Below are 21836 nucleotides of genomic sequence, written 5' to 3' on the forward strand. Positions count from 1 at the left end.
ACCCTCTCTGGTCCAGTCCATGAGAGACAATATCACCCAGGACCCATACCCTCTCTGGTCCAGTCCATGAGAGACAATATCACCCAGGACCCATACCCTCTCTGGTCCAGTCCATGAGAGACAATATCACCCAGGACCCAGACCCTCTCTGGTCCAGTCCATGAGACAATATCACCCAGGACCCAGACCCTCTCTGGTCCAGTCCATGAGAGACAATATCACCCAGGACCCAGACCCTCTCTGGTCCAGTCCATGAGAGACAATATCACCCAGGACCCAGACCCTCTCTGGTCCAGTCCATGAGAGACAATATCACCCAGGACCCAGACCCTCTCTGGTCCAGTCCATGAGAGACAATATCACCTAGGACCCAGACCCTCTCTGGTCCAGTCCATGAGAGACAATATCACCCAGGACCCATACCCTCTCTGGTCCAGTCCATGAGAGACAATATCACCCAGGACCCATACCCTCTCTGGTCCAGTCCATGAGAGACAATATCACCCAGGACCCAGACCCTCTCTGGTCCAGTCCATGAGACAATATCACCCAGGACCCAGACCCTCTCTGGTCCAGTCCATGAGAGACAATATCACCCAGGACCCAGACCCTCTCTGGTCCAGTCCATGAGAGACAATATCACCCAGGACCCAGACCCTCTCTGGTCCAGTCCATGAGATACAATATCACCCAGGACCCAGACCCTCTCTGGTCCAGTCCATGAGAGACAATATCACCCAGGACCCAGACCCTCTCTGGTCCAGTCCATGAGAGACAATATCACCCAGGACCCAGACCCTCTCTGGTCCAGTCCATGAGAGACAATATCACCCAGGACCCATACCCTCTCTGGTCCAGTCCATGAGAGACAATATCACCCAGGACCCATACCCTCTCTGGTCCAGTCCATGAGAGACAATATCACCCAGGACCCAGACCCTCTCTGGTCCAGTCCATGAGACAATATCACCCAGGACCCAGACCCTCTCTGGTCCAGTCCATGAGAGACAATATCACCCAGGACCCAGACCCTCTCTGGTCCAGTCCATGAGAGACAATATCACCCAGGACCCAGACCCTCTCTGGTCCAGTCCATGAGAGACAATATCACCTAGGACCCAGACCCTCTCTGGTCCAGTCCATGAGAGACAATATCACCCAGGACCCATACCCTCTCTGGTCCAGTCCATGAGAGACAATATCACCCAGGACCCATACCCTCTCTGGTCCAGTCCATGAGAGACAATATCACCCAGGACCCAGACCCTCTCTGGTCCAGTCCATGAGAGACAATATCACCCAGGACCCAGACCCTCTCTGGTCCAGTCCATGAGAGACAATATCACCTAGGACCCAGACCCTCTCTGGTCCAGTCCATGAGAGACAATATCACCCAGGACCCATACCCTCTCTGGTCCAGTCCATGAGAGACAATATCACCCAGGACCCATACCCTCTCTGGTCCAGTCCATGAGAGACAATATCACCCAGGACCCATACCCTCTCTGGTCCAGTCCATGAGAGACAATATCACCCAGGACCCAGACCCTCTCTGGTCCAGTCCATGAGACAATATCACCCAGGACCCAGACCCTCTCTGGTCCAGTCCATGAGAGACAATATCACCCAGGACCCAGACCCTCTCTGGTCCAGTCCATGAGATACATGGAATGGTTGATTCACTGGACTGTCATCAGAGCCTGTGTTTATCCATCCAGCCCTTTGTACAGGCCATAGAGTGTGTATTTGTGTGGCAGCCAGACTCGGCAGCCTTTGATGATTGGGACTGAATCCCTGAAAGGATCCCAGGTGTCAGAGCCCAGCGTAGGGGAGCATGGGTCAGGGGAGGACGGGACGGAGGTGATGTAATGCTGATGAGATGTAAAGTAATGTCAGCCATCAGTTTGTCATTGTCACACTGGAGGAGCGTATTATTCAGCTAAATCCCACACCTGGTGCCAGTCACCATATAGCTCTAGTCACGGTCATCTGAATATCAATCCTCTGTGTTTCATTATATATTCTTTGGCAGACAAAGCTGTAGCAGGGAATTATTGTTCAGACCAGTAGAAACAAATAGCACCCACTTCAACGTCAGAGGAGGCTGGTGGCTCCTTAATTAGGGAGGACGGGCTCGTGGTAACGGCTGGAGCGGAATCAGTTGAATGGTATCAAATACATTAAGCCCAATGTTCATTTTTTATTTTTATTTAACCTTTATTTAACCAGGAAAAGCACATTGAGAACCAGAGTCTCTTTTTCAAGGGAGACCTGGCCAAGAAGGCAGCAACAATCAATACATTACAGAATTAAAACATACACCAATACAATACAACAACATGATCCAGCCTGGTGCCGTTCCGTTTGCTCCGTTCCAGTCGTTATTATGAGCCGTCCTCCCCTCAACAGCCTCCTGTGCTAAACACACAGGCACTGATTACCACACAGCATAGCATTCTTCAGTTGTCAAAGCTTCATGTTTATCCTACATGTTACGTTATGCTAAATGACAGCGTTTGTTTTTCAATGGCCCTCGACAACAGAGTACCAACCAGCAAACAAGAATGTTTTGCTTCATTTTACACACACACACACACACACACACACACACACACACACACACACACACACACACACACACACACACACACACACACACACACACACACACACACACACACACACACACACACACACAGCAGCGTACCACATACCCCCCGCAGCCCAATGCAAGGGTTGTGAGCCCCTTGGAGGTTGCCCCCATAGAATCATGAGTCTTCTTATGATGCGATAAAGGTCAGCCATTTTGGTCAGGGAGTTGGTCAACCATGGTTTGCCAGTGCTGTGATAAGATATTGTGTCAAATAATGAATGTGAAGAACGTATCTGCGCTGTATGTTGTTAGCTACAGTGAGGGAAAAAAGTATTGGATCCCCTGCTGATTTTGTACGTTTACCCACTGACAAAGAAATGGTCAGTCTATCATTTTAATGGTAGGTTTATTTGAACAGTGAGAGACAGAATAACAACAAAAAAATCCTGAAAAATGCATGTAAAAAATGTTATAAATTGATTTGCATTTTAATGACCATTTAATGACTATGAGAATGGTGAGGAATCAGCCCAGAACTACACGGGAGGATCTTGTCAATGATCTCAAGGCAGCTGGGACCATAGTCACCAAGAAAACAATTGGTAACACAAAACGCCATGAAGGACTGAAATCCTGCAGCGCCCACAAGGTCCCCCTGCTCAAGAAAGCACATATACATGCCCGTCTGAAGTTTGCCAATCATCTGAATGATTCAGAGGACAACTGGGTGAAAATGTTGTGGTCAGATGAGACCAAAATGGAGCTCTTTGGCATCAACTCAACTCGCCGTGTTTGGAGGAGGAGGAATGCTGCCTATGACCCCAAGAACACCATCCCCACCGTCAAACATGGAGGTGGAAACATTATGCTTTGGGGGTGTTTTTCTGCTAAGGGGACAGGACAACTTCACCGCATCAAAGGGACGATGGACGGGGCCATGTACCGTCAAATCTTGGGTGAGAACCTCCTTCCCTCAGCCAGGGCATTGAAAATGGGTTGTGGATGGGTATTCCAGCATGAAGATGACCCAAAACACACGGCCAAGGCAACAAAGGAATGGCTCAAGAAGAAACACATTAAGGTCCTGGAGTGGCCTAGCCAGTCTCCAGGCCTTAATCCCGTAGAAAATCTGTGGAGGGAGCTGAAGGTTCGAGTTGCCAAACGTCAGCCTCGAAACCTTAATGACTTGGAGAAGATCTGCAAAGAGGAGTGGGACAAAATCCCTCCTGAGATGTGTGCAAACCTGGTGGCCAACTACAAGAAACGTCTGACCTCTGTGATTGCCAACAAGGGTTTTTCCACCAAGTACTAAGTCATGTTTTGCAGAGGGGTCAAATACTTATTTCCCTCATTAAAATGCAAATCAATTTATAAAATTTTTGACATGCATTTTTCTGGACTTTTTTGTTGTTATTCTGTCTCTCACTGTTCAAATAAACCTACCATTAAAATTATAGACTGATCATTTCTTTGTCAGTGGGCAAACGTACAAAATCAGCAAGGGGATCAAATACGTTTTTTCCCTCACTGTAGCTAGCCAGCCAGTTTTAGAAGAATGATTCCACACATTTTTCAAATTAACTGTCAATATGCCAAACAATGCAGTGAATCCACAACCGTACACTGACTCAAATCAAACATTATCTCAGCCTCATTACAAAATGTGTAGAATAGCATGAGATTAGCTATAAAACTGCACATTTATCTCTCTGTCCCATGGCAATATGTGTAGAATTGCAGGAAATTAGCTTTAAAACAGCAACATTTTCTCTCATCCTCAGGGAAAATGTGTAAGATGGCAGGAGATATTTTTTCTCTTTGCCCCAAGTTAGTGGTTTTCCCGGGGCTTTCTCAGATCTTGCGGGGGCCCCGCGACACTACTCACAATACACCAACACACACTCTGCAACACACACTCTGCAACACACACTCTGCAACACACACTCTGCAACACACCCTCCAACACGCACCCTCCAGTACACACAACACACACTCTGCAACACACACTCTGCAACACACACTCTGCAACACACACTCTGCAACACACACTCTGCAACACACACTCTGCAACACACACTCTGCAACACACACTCTGCAACACACATTCTGCAACACACCCTCCAACACGCACCCTCCAGTACACACAACACACACTCTGCCACACACACCCTCCAACATACCAACACACACTCTGCAACACACACTCTGCAACACACACTCTGCAACACACACTCTGCAACACACACTCTGCAACACACATTCTGCAACACACCCTCCAACACGCACCCTCCAGTACACACAACACACACTCTGCCACACACACCCTCCAACATACCAACACACACTCTGCAACACACACTCTGCAACACACACTCTGCAACACACACTCTGCAACACACACTCTGCAACACACATTCTGCAACACACCCTCCAACACGCACCCTCCAGTACACACAACACACACTCTGCCACACACACCCTCCAACATACCAACACACACTCTGCCACACACACTCTGCCACACACACTACAACACACACACACTACAACACACACTACAACACACACATTACAACACACACTCTACAACACACACTCTACAACACACACTCTACAACACACACACTACAACACACACTCTACAACACACACACTACAACACACACACTACAACACACACACACTACAACACACACATTACAACACACACTCTACAACACACACACTACAACACACACTCTACAACACACACATTACAACACACACACTACAACACACACACACTACAACACACACACTACAACACACACTCTACAACACACACACACTACAACACACACACTACAACACACACATTACAACACACACACTACAACACACACTCTACAACACACACTCTACAACACACACTCTACAACACACACTACAACACACACTCTACAACACACACTCTACAACACACACTCTACAACACACACTCTGCAACACACACACTACAACACACACACTCTACAACACACACTCTACAACACACACTCTACAACACGCACTCTGCCACACACACACTACAACACACACTACAACACACTCTACAACACACACTCTACAACACACACTCTACAACATGCACTCTGCCACACACACACTACAACACACACAACACACACTACAACACACACTACAACACACACTCTACAAGACACTCTACAACACACACTCTACATCACACTCTACAACACACACTCTGCCACACACACTACACACACTACAACACACACACTACAACACACACTACAACACACACTCTACAACACACTCTACAACACACACTACACACACTACAACACACACTCTGTCACACACTCTACAACACACACTCTACAACACACACTCTACAACACACACTCTGCCACACACTCTACAACACACACTCTACAACACACACTCTACCACACACACTCTACAACACACACTCTGCCACACACACTACACACACTACAACACACACACTGCAACACACACACTACAACACACTCTACAACACACACTCTACAACACACACTCTACAACACACACACACACACTACACACTACACACTCTACAACACAAACACTACAACACACACTCTACAACACACCCTCTACAACACACACTCTACAACACACACTCTGCCACACACACTACAACACAAACACTCAGGACAACACTCCTGCAATCAGGCGCTGATGAGTGTGGAAGAATCGTGACACTGCACTAAATGAATGTCTTGGGTCAATTGGGGTGTTTGACAGCCCTTCACATCTAGGCTGATGGATACCCAAATGTCTCCCTACTCCCTACCCTCTATAGGTCTAAAGTAGTACCACTATATAGGGAATAGGGCTCTGGTCTATAGTAGTACCACTATATAGGAAATAGGGTGCCATTTGGGACCTAGATTCTTCCATGCTAGTACGGGGTGTCCTAAGTCATTCTGTAAAGCATCTGGGTTGTCATTTCGTTTTTTCAGCAGAGAAATGGTTGAATATGATTTATATGCTAGTCATTTTTACAGGCTGGGTCCCAAATGGCAATAGGGTGTCAACTGGACAATAGAGGACGATATTGCTACTCCTATTTGCCATATCATCTTCAATTTAAGCCTACTAGAAAGTGTGTGCCCTCAGGGCTGGAGGGAAGCTAAAGTTATTCCCCTACCAAAGAATAGAAAAGCCCCAGTTACTGGCTCAAATAGCCGATCAATCAGCCTGTTACCAAACCTTAGTAAACTTTTGGAAAAAATGGTATTTGACCAAATACAATGCTATTTTACAGTAAATGAATTGACAACAGACTTTCAGCATGCTTATAGGGAAGGATATTCAACAAGCACAGCACTTACACAAATGACTGATGATTGGCTGAGAGAAATTGATGATACAAATATTGTGTGAGCTGTTTAGTTAGACTTCAGTGCGGCTTTTGACATTATTGATCATAGTCTTCTGATGGAAAACGTATGTGTTATGGCTTTACACCCCCTGCTATATTGTGGATAAAGAGTTACCTGTCTAACAGAACACAGAGGGTGTTCTTTAATGGAAGCCTCTTTAACATAATCCAGTTAGAATCAGGAATTCCCCAGGGCAGCTGTCTAGGCCCCTTACTTTTTCAATCTTTACTAATGACATGCCACTGGCCTTAGGTAAAGCCAGAGTGTCTATGTATGTGGATGCCTCCACACTATACACGTCAGCTACTACAGTGACTGAAATGACTGCCACACTTAACAATGAGCTGCAGTTCGTTTCAGAATGGATAAATATTTCAAAAACTAAAAGCATTGTATTTAGGACAAATCATTCACTGAACCCTTAACCTTTATTAAATCTGGTAATGAATAATGTGGAAATTGAGCAAGTTGAGGTGACTACACTTCTTGGAGTAACCCTGGATTATAAACTGTCATGGTCAAAACATATTGATACAACAGTAACTAAGATGGGGAGAAGTCTGTCCATAATAAAGCTCTGCTCTGGCTTGTTAACAACACTATCAACAAGGCAGGTCCTACAGGCCCTAGTTTCTACCTTCTTAACAACACTATCAACAAGGCAGGTCCTACAGGCCCTAGTTTCTACCTTCTTAACAACACTATCAACAAGGCAGGTCCTACAGGCCCTAGTTTCTACCTTCTTAACAACACTATCAACAAGGCAGGTCCTACAGGCCCTAGTTGTGTGACACCTGGACTTCTGTTCAGTAGTGTGGTCAGGTGCCACGAAGAGGGACTTAGGAAAATTACAATTGGCTCAGAACAGGGCAGTACTGCTGGTCCTTAAAAGTACATGGAGAGCTAACATTAATGATATGCATGTCAATCTCTCATGGCTCAAAGTGGAGGAGAGATTGACTTCATCACTACTTGTTTTTGTAAGAGGTGTTGACAAGCTGAAAGCACTGAGCTGTCTGTTTAAACTATTAGCACACAGCTCAGACACCCATACATACCCCACAAGACATACCACCAGAGGTCTGTTTAAACTACTAGCACACAGCTCAGACACCCATCCATACCCCACAAGACATACCACCAGAGGTCTGTTTAAACTACTAGCACACAGCTCAGACACCCAGTCCAGAACAGACTATGGGAGGCTCACAGTACTACATAGTCCCATAGGGCGGTGCACAATTGGCCCAGCGTCGTCTGGGTTAGGGTTTGGCCAGAGTAGGCCGTGATTGGGAGTCCCATAGGCACAATTGTCCCAGCACCGTCTGGGTTAGGGTTTGGCCAGGGTAGGCCGTCATTGTAAATAAGAATTTGTTCTTAACTGACTTGCCTAGTTAAATAAAGGTTAAATAAATAAAAATTATAAAATAAAAAACCAAGCTTATTCACCTACTGGGTCATACAGCTGCATAAGACAAAGAACACATTCACACAAGTACTGCTATTTAAGCCTTTCTCCTATGCTGTCTCCTCCTACACATCTGAACAGCCAATACATGTCTGTTGCTATCCAGAAGATTAGTGATATACACTACCGGTCAAAAGTTTGGACACACCTACTCATTCAAGGGTTTTTCTTTATTTTTGCTTTTTTCTACATTGTAGAATAATAGTGAAGACATCAAAACTATGAAAATAACACATGTGGAATCATGTAGCAACCAAAAAGTGTTAAACAAATCAAAATATACATTTATATTTGAGATTCTTCAAAAAAACACCCTTTGCCCAATGACAGCTTTGCACACTCTTGGCATTCTCTCAACCAGCTTCATGAGGTAGTCACCTGGAATGCATTTCAATTAACAGGTGTGCCTTGTTAAAACTTAATTTGTGGAATTTCTTTAGTTCTTAATGCATTTGAGCCAATCAGTTGTGTTGTGACAAGGTAGGGGTGGTATACAGAAGATAGCCCTATTTAGTAAAAGACCAAGTCCATATTATGGCAACAACAGCTCAAATAAGCAAAGAGAAACGACAGTCCATCATTACTTTAAGACTTTGAAAGTTTCTTCAAGTGCAGTCGCAAAAACCATCAAGCGCTATGATGAAACTGGCTCTCATGAGGACCGCCACAGGAAAAGAAGACCCAGAGTTACCTCTGCTGCAGAGGATAAGTTCATTAGATTTACCAGCCTCAGAAATTGCAGCCCAAATAAATGCTTCACAGAGTTCAAGTAACAGACACATCTCAACATCAACTGTTCAGAGGAGACTGTGTGAATCAGGCCTTTGAGATTTTTGGTTCCAACCGCCATGTCTTTGTGAGACGCGGTGTGGGTGAACAGATGATCTCCACATGTGTATTTCCCACCGTAAAGCATGGAGGAGGAGGTGTTAAGGTGTGGAGGTGCTTTGCTGATGACACCGTCTGTGATGTTTTTAGAATTCAAGTCACAATTAACCACCATGGCTACCACAGCATTCTGCAGCGATACGCCATCCCATTTGGTTTGGGCTTAGTGGGACTATCATTTGTTTTTCAACAGGACTGGCTCCAGGCTGTGTAAGGGATATTTTACCAAAAAGGAGAGTGATGGAGTGCTGCATCAGATGACCTGGCCTCCACAATCCCCTGACCTCAACCAAATTGAGATGGTTTGGGATGAGTCGGACCACAGAGGGAAGGAAAAGCAGCCAACAAGTGCTCAGCATATGTGGGAACTCCTTCAAGACTGTTGGAAAAGCATGCCAAGAGTGTGCAAAGCTGTCATCAAGGAAAAGGGTGGCTACTTTGAAGAATCTCAAATATAAAATATATTTTGATTTGTTTAACACTTTTTTGGTTACTACATGATTCCATATGTGTTATTTCATAGTTTTGATGTCTTCACTATTATTCTACAATGTAGGAAATAGTAAAAATAAAGAAAAACCCTTGAATGAGTAGGTGTTCTAGAACTTTTGATCGGTAGTGTGTGTTCTTCATCTAACCAAGACCTCTGCCCAAATCCCCCCAATAGAGTTCCAGACACTTGTAGAATCTATGCCATTGAAGCTGTTCTGGCTCAACGCCCTATTAAAACACTTTATGTTGGTGTTTTTCTTTATTTTGGCAGTTACCTGTTCTCACTAATATCACTGTTGTTATAATCCTGTCTTTGGCTCATCAGTAGACACCCATTATGCAGCCTTTACCCAGCGGGCAAATGTTGGCATGGGATTTCATAAAGACATTATTTTCTGGTTGAAACAACATATTTTTTCTGGACTACAAAAAAAGGACAACAAACCCTTCCTTTTTACAATCAGAATACAACCTGACCATGAAAAGCCATTCAGTACATTTTGCCCACTGGGGAAGTGCATTAAAAGTCTGCCTTTTCTCCTCTCTCTGGTTCCTATTGTAAACGTGTACTAAAATATTCCTGTATTTACAGAAGAACAGTGGACCTCCACCACCTGATCCACCCCAAAACAATGTTTCACCAGAACCCAAACCACAACCTCAAGACTCACCCCAGAAGAGAGACAGAGAAAAATTGAAGGTCTCAACACTCTTTGATTGTGATGTCATGATCAGGTTGTGTACTGATTGTAAAATTATTATTTTTTTATTTTATTTTTATTTTTTAGATGTCATTTTAGTGACCAGCAAAAAGAAGGCTTTACCAGAATGTAACCTGGCGTGATCTGCCGTGGCTTCAACCCTGTTGTGTGTGTGTGTGTGTGTGTGTGTGTGTGTGTGTGTGTGTGTGTGTGTGTGTGTGTGTGTGTGTGTGTGTGTGTGTGGTCCCAGGTGAAGCCCACTCTCCAGAGAGGAGGCAGTAATGCTTCTCTCCACAACAGCACCAACAGAAACACCATCTTCCAGCTGATGATCCACACACTGGACCCTCTGGGAGAAGGTACTTTATGTCAATCTTTATTATTTCAGGGACCGCTATGGTCCTAATCTATGGTCCTAATCTATGGTCCTAATCTATGGTCCTAATCTATGGTCCTAATCTATGGTCCTAATCTATGGGCCTAATCTATGGTCCTAATCTATGGTCCTAATCTATGGTCCTAATTTATGGTCCTAATCTATGGTCCTATACTATGGTCCTAATCTATGGTCCTAATCTATGGTCCTATACTATGGTCCTAATCTATGGTCCTAATTTATGGTCCTATACTATGGTCCTATACTATGGTCCTAATCTATGGTCCTAATCTATGGTCCTATACTATGGTCCTAATCTATGGACCTAATCTATGGTCCTAATCTATGGTCCTAATCTATGGTCCTATACTATGGTCCTATACTATGGTCCTAATCTATGGTCCTAATCTATGGTCCTATACTATGGTCCTAATCTATGGACCTAATCTATGGTCCTAATCTATGGACCTATACTATGGTCCTTCCTGTACAGTAGCAGGGACCAGGAAGCTATGCCTCCTGGGAGGAGCTACTGAACCATATATTATAGCTATTCAAATCAAATATTTTTTTTTGGTCACATACACATGGTTAGCAGATGTTAATGCGAGTGTAGCGAAATGGTTGTGCTTCTAGTTCCGACAATGCAGTAATATCTAACAAGTAATCTAACAAATTCACAACACAAATGTGAAGGGATAAATAAGAATATGTACATATAAATATATGGATGAGCGATGGCCATGCGGCATAGACAAGATGCAGTAGATGGTATAGAATACAGTATATACATATGACATGAGTAATGTAGGATATGTAAACATTATTAAAGTGTCGTTATTTAAAGTGACTAGTGATACATTTATTAAATCCATTTATTTATATGGCCAGAGATTTGAGTCTGTACTGCATGTTGGCAGCAGCCTCTCTATGTTAGTGATAGCTCAGCTTCACAGTTAGCTCAGCTTCACAGCATCATCAGACTGTTAGCTCACCTTCACATCAGCATCAGACTGTTAGCTTCACAGCAGCATCAGACTGTTAGCTTCACAGCAGCATCAGACTTTTAGCTTCACAGCAGCATCAGACTGTTAGCTCATCTTCACACCAGCATCAGACTGTTCGCTTCACAGCAGCATCAGACTATTAGCTCAGCTTCACAGCAGCATCAGACTTTTAGCTTCACAGCATCATCAGACTGTTAGCTCAGCTTCACAGCAGCATCAGACTGTTAGCTTCACAGCAGCATCAGATGTTTAGCTCAGCTTCACAGTAGCATCAGACTTTTAGCTTCACAGCAGCGTCAGACTGTTAGCTTCACAGCATCATCAGACTGTTAGCTCAGCTTCACAGCAGCATCAGACTGTTAGCTTCACAGCAGCATCAGACTATTGGCTCAGCTTCACAGCAGCATCAGACTGTTAGCTTCACAGTAGCATCAGACTGTTAGCTCAGCTTCACAGCATCATCAGACTGTTAGCTCAACTTCACAGCATCATCAGACTGTTAGCTCAGCTTCACAGAAGCATCAGACTATTAGCTTCACAGCAGCATCAGACTGTTAGCTTAACAGCAGCATCAGATTGTTAGCTCATCTTCACAGCATCATCAGACTGTTAGTTCAGCTTCACAGCAGCATCAGACTGTTAGCTTCACAGCAGCATCAGACTATTGGCTCAGCTTCACAGCAGCATCAGACTGTTAGCTTCACAGTAGCATCAGACTGTTAGCTCAGCTTCACAGCATCATCAGACTGTTAGCTCAACTTCACAGCATCTTCAGACTGTTAGCTCAGCTTCACAGCATCATCAAACTGTTAGCTCAGCTTCACAGCAGCATCAGACTGTTAGCTCAGTTTCACAGCAGCATCAGACTTTTAGCTTCACAGCAGCATCAGACTGTTAGCTTCACAGCAGCATCAGACTGTTAGCTTCACAGCATCATCAGACTGTTAGCTCAGCTTCACAGCATCATCAGACTGTTAACTCAGCTTCACAGCATCATCAGACTGTTAGCTCAGCTTCACAGCAGCATCAGACTGTTAGCTCAGCTTCACAGCAGCATCAGACTGTTAGCTCAGCTTCACATCAGCATCAGACTGTTAGCTTCACAGCAGCATCAGACTGTTAGCTCAGCTTCACAGCAGCATCAGACTATTAGCTTCACAGCAGCATCAGACTGTTAGCTCAGCTTCACAGCAGCATCAGACTGTTAGCTCAGCTTCACAGCAGTATCAGACTTTTAGCTTCACAGCATCATCAGATTGTTAGCTTCACAGCATCATCAGACTGTTAGCTCAGCTTCACAGCAGCATCAGACTGTTAGTTTCACAGCAGCATCAGACTGTTAGTTTCACAGTAGCATCAGACTGTTAGCTTCACAGCAGCATCAGACTGTTAGCTCAGTGACACACACAGTCCAGTACAAGGAGAGACCTAGAGATAGTGCTATTGAGATAAAGAGATTGGTCGGCCAGAGGCTGGCTCTTATCCAGCCTTTATTAGCCTGTATTGAAAGCTGATTAAGGATCAGAGTGCTGGGAGGGAGGAGGCTGCATGGGGACAGGTCTGGCTGCCTGGTGGCCTGAGGACTCAGTGAAGGTCACTCCAGTAGAGGACAGAACAGTCACATCCCTGTAATCCAGGAACACAAGTGGACTTGACCTCTGCTCTTCACTTATCACACAACATGAGTCTCTAGTGTAAGGTAGCGCCAAGGTGTTGAGAGGCTTTTGAATCAGGTCTCCCCCCAGGACCAGGTTTGGAGAGAGCTGCTCTAATGGCTACTCCACACCATAGCTCTGGATGTCAGGGGACTTGGGGGAACTGGTAAATACAGAGGCTGACTGAATATCTCTCCCACAGAGATCCTATTAAATGACTTCTAATGTGTAATTCTATGGTGTCTTCCATGGTCCCCTTATTCCAGAGACAGGCTTTAGCAGAGATGTTAGAGGCCCTGGTCAGAAGAGAGTTAGACAAGGTAAGAGGGATGTCAACATGTCACCTCTTCCTCATGTTATCACCGTGTATTGTCACTTCATGCCAGCCCTTCTGAAGGGTTTACATTGTTAGTACATAGGACATCAGTCTGCTATCTATCACTGCAACTTCTATTGTCCTACCGAGAGTTACTGAGTATCTCTTCATCTTCTGTCTACTATCACTGCAACTTCTATTGTCCTACTGAGAGTTACTGAGTATCTCTTCATCTTCTGTCTACTATCACTCCAACTTCCATTGTCTTACCGAGAGTTACTGAGTATCTCTTCATCTTCTGTCTACTATCACTCCAACTTCTATTGTCCTACTGAGAGTTACTGAATATCTCGTCATCTTCTGTCTACTATCACTCCAACTTCTATTGTCCTACCGAGAGTTACTGAGTATCTCTTCATCTTCTGTCTACTATCTATCACTCCAACTTCTATTGTCCTACTGAGAGTTACTGAATATCTCGTCATCTTCTGTCTACTATCACTCCAACTTCTATTGTCCTACTGAGAGTTACTGAGTATCTCTTCATCTTCTGTCTACTATCTATCACTCCAACTTCTATTGTCCTACTGAGAGTTACTGAGTATCTCTTCATCTTCTGTCTACTATCACTCCAACTTCTATTGTCCTACTGAGAGTTACTGAGTATCTCTTCATCTTCTGTCTACTATCACTCCAACTTCTATTGTCCTACTGAGAGTTACTGAGTATCTCTTCATCTATCACTCCAAAACAGACGTTTTCATCTCAACTGTATCTCACTCTTCCCTAGAAGAGGATGCTAGTATTCATGCCTCAGCTCATTTTCAGTCAATATTATGAGGACGTGTTTGTGTTTTGTTTGTGTGGTACAGTAACTTCGGTTGTGTCTATGGCTCTGCTCATATTTCCTCATACATTACTCTACATGAGGCAGTGGGTGGATATGTTGTGTATCTGTGGTAACTGGTCATTTTACCGGACGTATCTCTGCCAATTAGAAACAACAACCTTTAATGGGGAGGTCAGGACTGAGGTGTCGGTGCAGGGGAAAGGTAAGGCCAACGTTATCCATATATTTAGTGCTTGATTTGGTTAGCTTCTGTCAACGTTCTCCTAACGTTTTGTATACACGTTGCGTTTGGTGGATGTTATAGTTTTTTTGTTCTGTGTATGTTCTCGTAACGTTTTGTATACACGTTGCGTTTGGTGGATGTTATAGTTTTTTTGTTCTGTGTATGTTCTCGTAACGTTTTGTATACACGTTGCGTTTGGTGGATGTTATAGTTTTTTTGTTCTGTGTATGTCCTCGTTACGTTTTGTATACACGTTGCGTTTGGTGGATGTTATAGTTTTTTTGTTCTGTGTATGTTCTCGTAACGTTCGTTATGGGTTCTCTTCGCATTTTAGTGTGGTGTCTTTGTCTTGGTGTTGTCTGTGAGGCTTTGTGTTAGAGCTGTACTGCTGTCTGTAGGCTACACAGCAGTGATGTGTGTCTAACTGTTATACATGAATGTTTCCGTGCTAATCTACATGAAGTTACGTGTCTCACATTTATCCTTGTAGCTTGTAAAACTAGTTTTGATGGTGTTTGCACTATATCTTGGTCATTGTTGCTCTTCGAGGCCTGAAAACATGACCTGTTGTTGATGAGAAACAGTCCCAGACATTTTAAACAGCTCAAAACCAGCTGTACGTGGTATTCCTCAATGTCTCACACTGCACTGAGGAACAGAGTTAACCCAGCAGCCAGAGGGAAGGTAGACGGTAGGACACACTGCACTGAGGAACAGAGTTAACCCAGCAGCCAGAGGGAAGGTAGACGGTAGGACACACTGCACTGAGGAATAGAGTTAACCCAGCAGCCAGAGGGAAGGTAGACGGTAGGACACACTGCACTGAGGAATAGAGTTAACCCAGCAGCCAGAGGGAAGGTAGACGGTAGGACACACTGCACTGAGGAATAGAGTTAAGATCCAGAACTATAGGGGAGATCCAGAACTATAGGTGAGATCCAGGTCTATAGGTGAGATCCAGGTCTATAGGTGAGATCCAGGTCTATAGGTGAGATCCAGAACTATAGGTGAGATCCAGGTCTATAGGTGAGATCCAGGTCTATAGGTGAGATCCAGGCCTATAGGTGAGATCCAGGTCTATAGGTGAGATCCAGGTCTATAGGTGAGATCCAGGCCTATAGGTGAGATCCAGGTCTATAAGTGAGATCCAGGTCTAGAGGTGAGATCCAGGTCTAGAGGTGAGATCCAGGTCTATAGGTGAGATCCAGGTCTAGAGGTGAGATCCAGGTCTAGAGGTGAGATCCAGGTCTGAAGGTGAGATCCAGGTCTATAGGTGAGATCCAGGTCTGGAGGTGAGATCCAGGTCTATAGGTGAGATCCAGGCCTATAGGTGAGATCCAGAACTATAGGTGAGATCCAGGTCTATAGGTGAGATCCAGGCCTATAGGTGAGATCCAGGCCTATAGGTGAGATCCAGGTCTATAGGTGAGATCCAGGTCTATAGGTGAGATCCAGGTCTATAGGTGAGATCCAGAACTATAGGTGAGATCCAGGTCTATAGGTGAGATCCAGAACTATAGGTGAGATCCAGGCCTGTAGGTGAGATCCAGAACTATAGGTGAGATCCAGGTCTGGAGGTGAGATCCAGGTCTATAGGTGAGATCCAGGTCTATAGGTGAGATCCAGAACTATAGGTGAGATCCAGGCCTATAGGTGAGATCCAGGTCTATAGGTGAGATCCAGGTCTATAGGTGAGATCCAGGTCTATAGGTGAGATCCAGGCCTGTAGGTGAGATCCAGAACTATAGGTGAGATCCAGGTCTATAGGTGAGATCCAGGTCTATAGGTGAGATCCAGAAATATAGGTGAGATCCAGGCCTATATGTGAGATCCAGGTCTATAGGTGAGATCCAGAACTATAGGTGAGATCCAGGTCTATAGGTGAAATCCAGAACTATAGGTGAGATCCAGGTCTATAGGTGAAATCCAGAACTATAGGTGAGATCCAGAACTATAGGTGAGATCCAGAACTATAGGTGAGATCCAGAACTATAGGTGAGATCCAGGCCTATAGGTGAGATCCAGGTCTATAGGTGAGATCCAGGCCTATAGGTGAGATCCAGGTCTATAGGTGAGATCCAGGTCTATAGGTGAGATCCAGGTCTATAGGTGAGATCCAGGTCTGAAGGTGAGATCCAGAACTACAGGTGAGATCCAGAACTACAGGTGAGATCCAGAACTATAGGTGAGATCCAGAACTATAGGTGAGATCCAGACCTACTATTTATGTTGTGTGACGGTGTTGTAAGTTTCTATGGAAACAGACCTATAGGTGACATCCAGTAACAAAACAATGGCTATCAGTCCTGTCCTCCTGCTTCACTGTATGGGGTGTGTTGGTGTGACTCCTAGTGTGGTGTGTTGATGTGACTCCTAGTGGGGTGTGTTGGTGTGACTCCTAGTGGGGTGTGTTGGTGTGACTCCTAGTGGGGTGTGACTCCTAGTGGGGTGTGTTGGTGTGACTCCTAGTGGGGTGTGTTGGTGTGATTCCAAGTGGGGTGTGTTGGTGTGACTCCTAGTGGGGTGTGACTCCTAGTGGGGTGTGTTGGTGTGACTCCTAGTGGGGTGTGACTCCTAGTGGGGTGTGTTGGTGTGATTCCAAGTGGGGTGTGTTGATGTGACTCCTAGTGGGGTGTGTTGATGTGACTCCTAGTGGGGTGTGTTGGTAGGACACCTAGTGGGGTGTGTTGGTGTGACTCCTAGTGGGGTGTGACTCCTAGTGTGGTCTCTTGGTGTGACTCCAAGTGTGGTGTGAATCCTAGTGGGGTGTGTTGATGTGACTCCTAGTGGGGTGTGCTGGTGTGACTTCTAGTGGGGTGTGACTCCTAATGTGGTGTGACTCCTAGTGGGGTGTGTTGGTGTGACTCCTAGTGGGGTGTGTTGATGTGACTCCTAGTGTGGTGTGACTCCTAGTGGGGTGTGTTGATGTGACTCCTAGTGTGGTGTGACTCCTAGTGGGGTGTGACTCCTAGTGGGGTGTGTTGGTGTGACTCCTAGTGGGGTGTGTTGGTGTGACTATTAGTGGAGTGTGACTCCAAGTTGGGTGTGTTGGTGTGACTCCTAGTGGGGTGTGTTGGTGTGACTCCTAGTGGGGTGTGACTCCTAGTGTGGTGTGTTGATGTGACTCCTAGTGTGGTGTGACTCCTAGTGTGGTGTGACTCCTAGTGTGGTGTGCTGGTGTGACTCCTAGTGTGGTGTGACTCTTGGTGTGGTGTGTTGGTGTGACTCCTAGTGGGGTGTGTTGATTTGACTCCTAGTGGGGTGTATTGATGGGAATCCTAGTGGGGTGGGTTGATGTGACTCCTAGTGGGGTGTGACTCCTAGTGGGCTGTGACTCTTAGTGGGGTAGGACTCCTAGTGGGGTGTGACTCCTAGTGTTGTGTGTTGTTGTGACTCCTAGTGGGGTGTGTTGATGTGACTCCTAGTGTGGTGTGACTCCTAGTGTTGTGTGTTGATGTGACTCCTACTGCGGTGTGTTGGTGTGACTCCTAGTGTGGTGTAACTCCTAGTGTGGTGTGTTGATGTGACTCCTAGTGGGGTGTGTTGATGTGACTCCTAGTGGGGTGTGTTGATGTGACTCCTAGTGGGGTGTGTTGATGTGACTCCTACTGGGGTGTGTTGGTATGACTCCTAGTGGGGTGTGTTGATGTGACTCCTAGTGGGGTGTGTTGATATGACTCCTAGTGGGGTCTGTTGATGTGTCTCCTAGTGGGGTGTGTTGGTGTGACTCTTACTGGGGTGTGACTCCTAGTGTGGTGTGACTCCTAGTGTGGTGTGCTGGTGTGACTCCTAGTGTGGTGTGACTCTTGGTGTGGTGTGTTGGTGTGACTCCTAGTGGGGTGTGTTGATGTGACTCCTAGTGGGGTGTGTTGATGTGACTGCTAGTGGGGTGTGTTGGTGTGACTCCTAGTGGGGTGTGTTGATGTGACTCCTAGTGGGGTGTGTTGATGTGACTCCTAGTGGGGTGTGACTTTTAGTGGGGTGTGTTGATGTGACTCCTAGTGTGGTGTGTTGATGTGACTCCTAGTGGGGTGTGACTTCTAGTGGGGTGTGTTGATGTGACTCCTAGTGGGGTGTGTTGATGTGACTCCTAGTGTGGTGTGACTCCTAGTGGGGTGTGTTGATTTGACTCCTAGTGGGGTGTGTTGATGTGACTCCTAGTGGGGTGTGTTGATGTGACTCCTAGTGTGGTGTGTTGGTGTAACTCCTAGTGGGGTGTGTTGATGGGACTCCTAGTGTGGTGTGTTGATGTGACTTCTATTGGGGTGTGACTCCTAGTGTGGTGTGTTGATGTGACTCCTAGTGTGGTGTGACTCCTAGTGTTGTGTGTTGATGTGACTCCTAGTGGGGTGTGACTCCTAGTGGGGTGTGTTGATGTGACTCCTAGTGTGGTGTGACTCCTAGTGTTGTGTGTTGATGTGACTCCAAGTGGGATGTGACTCCTATTGTGGTGTGACTCCTAGTGGGGTGTGTTGATTTGACTCCTAGTGGGGTGTGACTCCCTAGTGGGGTGTGTTGTTGTGACTCCTAGTGGCGTGTGACTCCTAGTGGGGTGTGTTGGTGTGACTCCTAGTGGGGTGTGACTCCTAGTGGGGTGTGACTCCTAGTTTGGTGTGACTCCTAGTGGGGTGTTTATTTCCCCTGGTAGGGTGGTGTTGGAGACACAATGTGGCTGGCTGTCTTTTTGTAATCTGTGATTGTTGGAGCTCCTGCCACATACGCCTTGTGTCCAGCCCTCTGAATTGCTCCTCCACTTTAACCCTATGCTTGTGTGTCGCCATCTTGATCGATCTGCGGCTGTCGTATCTGTACTGTTTCACCTATTTTCCCCGGTCACCTTGCCCTGTTTATAAGCAGCAGCTCTCTCTTTCAGTTTTCCTACAAGGCTGCTATCAATTGACTTTTTGGGGATTTGAGAACGTTTTGAAATACACTATCGGTAACATGTCATCTATGCATTTTTTGATGAATCCGGTGACTGAGTCGGTGTATATATTGACGTTATCTCCGGTGACTGAGTCGGTGTATATATTGACGTTATCTCCGGTGACTGAGTCGGTGTATATATTGACGTTATCTCCGGTGACTGAGTCGGTGTATATATTGGCGTTATCTCCGGTGACTGAGTCGGTGTATATATTGACGTTATCTCCGGTGACTGAGTCGGTGTATATATTGACGTTATCTCCGGTGACTGAGTCGGTGTATATATTGACGTTATCTCCGGTGACTGAGTCGGTGTATATATTGACGTTATCTCCAGAGACGACCCAGAACATATTCCAGCCCACGTGATCAAACCAGTCTTGGAGGGTAAATTCTGATTGGTCGGACCAACGCTGTACAGACCTGACCGACAGGAACTTCCCTCTTGAGTTTTTGTTTGTAGGCGGGGAGAAGCAGGATGGAGTCATGGTCGGATTTGCCGAAAGGAGGACGGGAAAGGGCCTTATACCCGTGTCGAAAAGGCGTGTAGCAGTGGTCAAGAGTAGAATTTCCGCGAGTTAGACAGTCGAGGTGTTGGTAATAATTTGGGATACGGTTCTCAAATTACTTTTGATAAAGTCCCCTGCAACAATGAACACTGCCTCCGTGTATGCAGACTCCAGTTTGTTCAGCGTCCAATGAAGATCTTGGAGCTCCTTCTTGGTGTCAGATTGGGTCTGGATATACACAGCCATGGCGATTATCCATGAGAACACTTTCAGAAGGTGAAAAAGGTCGTCATTTGATGACCAAGTATTCCTGGTTTAGATGGCGCCGACAGAGGGCGTCTCGCCTCGCGCTCTGATACATTTATTTTGTGTGTTTTCCAAACATTTTCTTAATCAGTTTGTTTTGTGCATTACAACATACACCTGAGTAGAACTATTAGAACACGAACCGTTGGGTACTCACCGACCTCCCGAGTTCTCTGAGACGGCGAAACAATGGACTAGCTTCTTCAGCGAGGTGCTGAGCTGCTTGGGAGTCCTACAGGAGAGTTGGAAGCGAAGACACTGACGGAGAGGCAGACGTGGCAGGGTTTTACTGAGATTAAGACGCCGGCCGACCCATCCTCCATTAACGAGCATTCTACTCGCCAGTGTTCAATCATTAATGAACAAACTTGGCGAACTCAGGGCGAGGATCTCCTTCCAGAGGGACATCAGATCCTGCAACATACTCTGTTTTTCTGAGACTTTCCTCTGACATCCTGATGGATTACATACAACCGGCAGGTTTTACCATTTTCTGAGTGGATAGGAAGCCGGCTCTCTCTGGCAAGAACAAAGGTGGTGGGCTCTGCTTTATGATCAACAACACATGGTGCGACGGAGGAAACGTACAGGAACTTGCGAGCTTCTAATCCCCCGACTTGGAATACTTTGTAATCAAATGTTGCCCTGGGTGTTGACAGGGTGGTATGCTGCTGGCTATTTTTAATATTATTATTATGATTATTATTATATTGTAGGCCTATGTCATATGCCAAAAACTATGTAACTAAAGATTAACGAACCATGAATCAAAAAGACGATTACCCCTTCCTCTGGGTTAAGGCCGTGCAGGGCCCCATCTGCATGTTAATCTCAGTGTTGATTGGGTCTGGGTTAAGGCTGTGCAGGGCCTCATCTGCATGTTAATATCAGTGTTGATTGGGTCTGGGTTAAGGCCGTGCAGGGCCCCATCTGCATGTTAATCTCAGTGTTGATTGGGTCTGGGTTAAGGCTGTGCAGGGCCTCATCTGCATGTTAATATCAGTGTTGATTGGGTCTGGGTTAAGGCCGTGCAGGGCCCCATCTGAATGTTAATCTCAGTGTTGATTGGGTCTGGGTTAAGGCTGTGCAGGGC

The 21836-nt window shown here is 45.7% G+C and overlaps 1 protein-coding gene across 5 annotated transcripts in view; it reads left to right on the top strand.

The window, feature by feature from the left end:
- The window catches only part of LOC115166740 (sodium/potassium/calcium exchanger 1), a 34909-nt gene that overhangs the window by 4405 nt on the left and 8668 nt on the right, over nucleotides 1-21836 (top strand). Inside the window, exons 4-7 of one of the 5 annotated variants that reach the window (XM_029720485.1) lie at nucleotides 10467-10574; nucleotides 10826-10934; nucleotides 13880-13933; nucleotides 14928-14981. In XM_029720485.1, coding sequence (XP_029576345.1) covers nucleotides 10467-10574; nucleotides 10826-10934; nucleotides 13880-13933; nucleotides 14928-14981 — 325 coding nt within the window. The remainder of the gene's footprint in view (nucleotides 1-10466; nucleotides 10575-10825; nucleotides 10935-13879; nucleotides 13934-14927; nucleotides 14982-21836) is intronic. The other 4 variants (XM_029720486.1, XM_029720489.1, XM_029720488.1 and 1 more) reach the window with 4 other exon arrangements.

This window comes from Salmo trutta, chromosome 29, assembly GCF_901001165.1.
Source record: "Salmo trutta chromosome 29, fSalTru1.1, whole genome shotgun sequence".
Lineage (NCBI taxonomy): Eukaryota > Metazoa > Chordata > Actinopteri > Salmoniformes > Salmonidae > Salmo > Salmo trutta.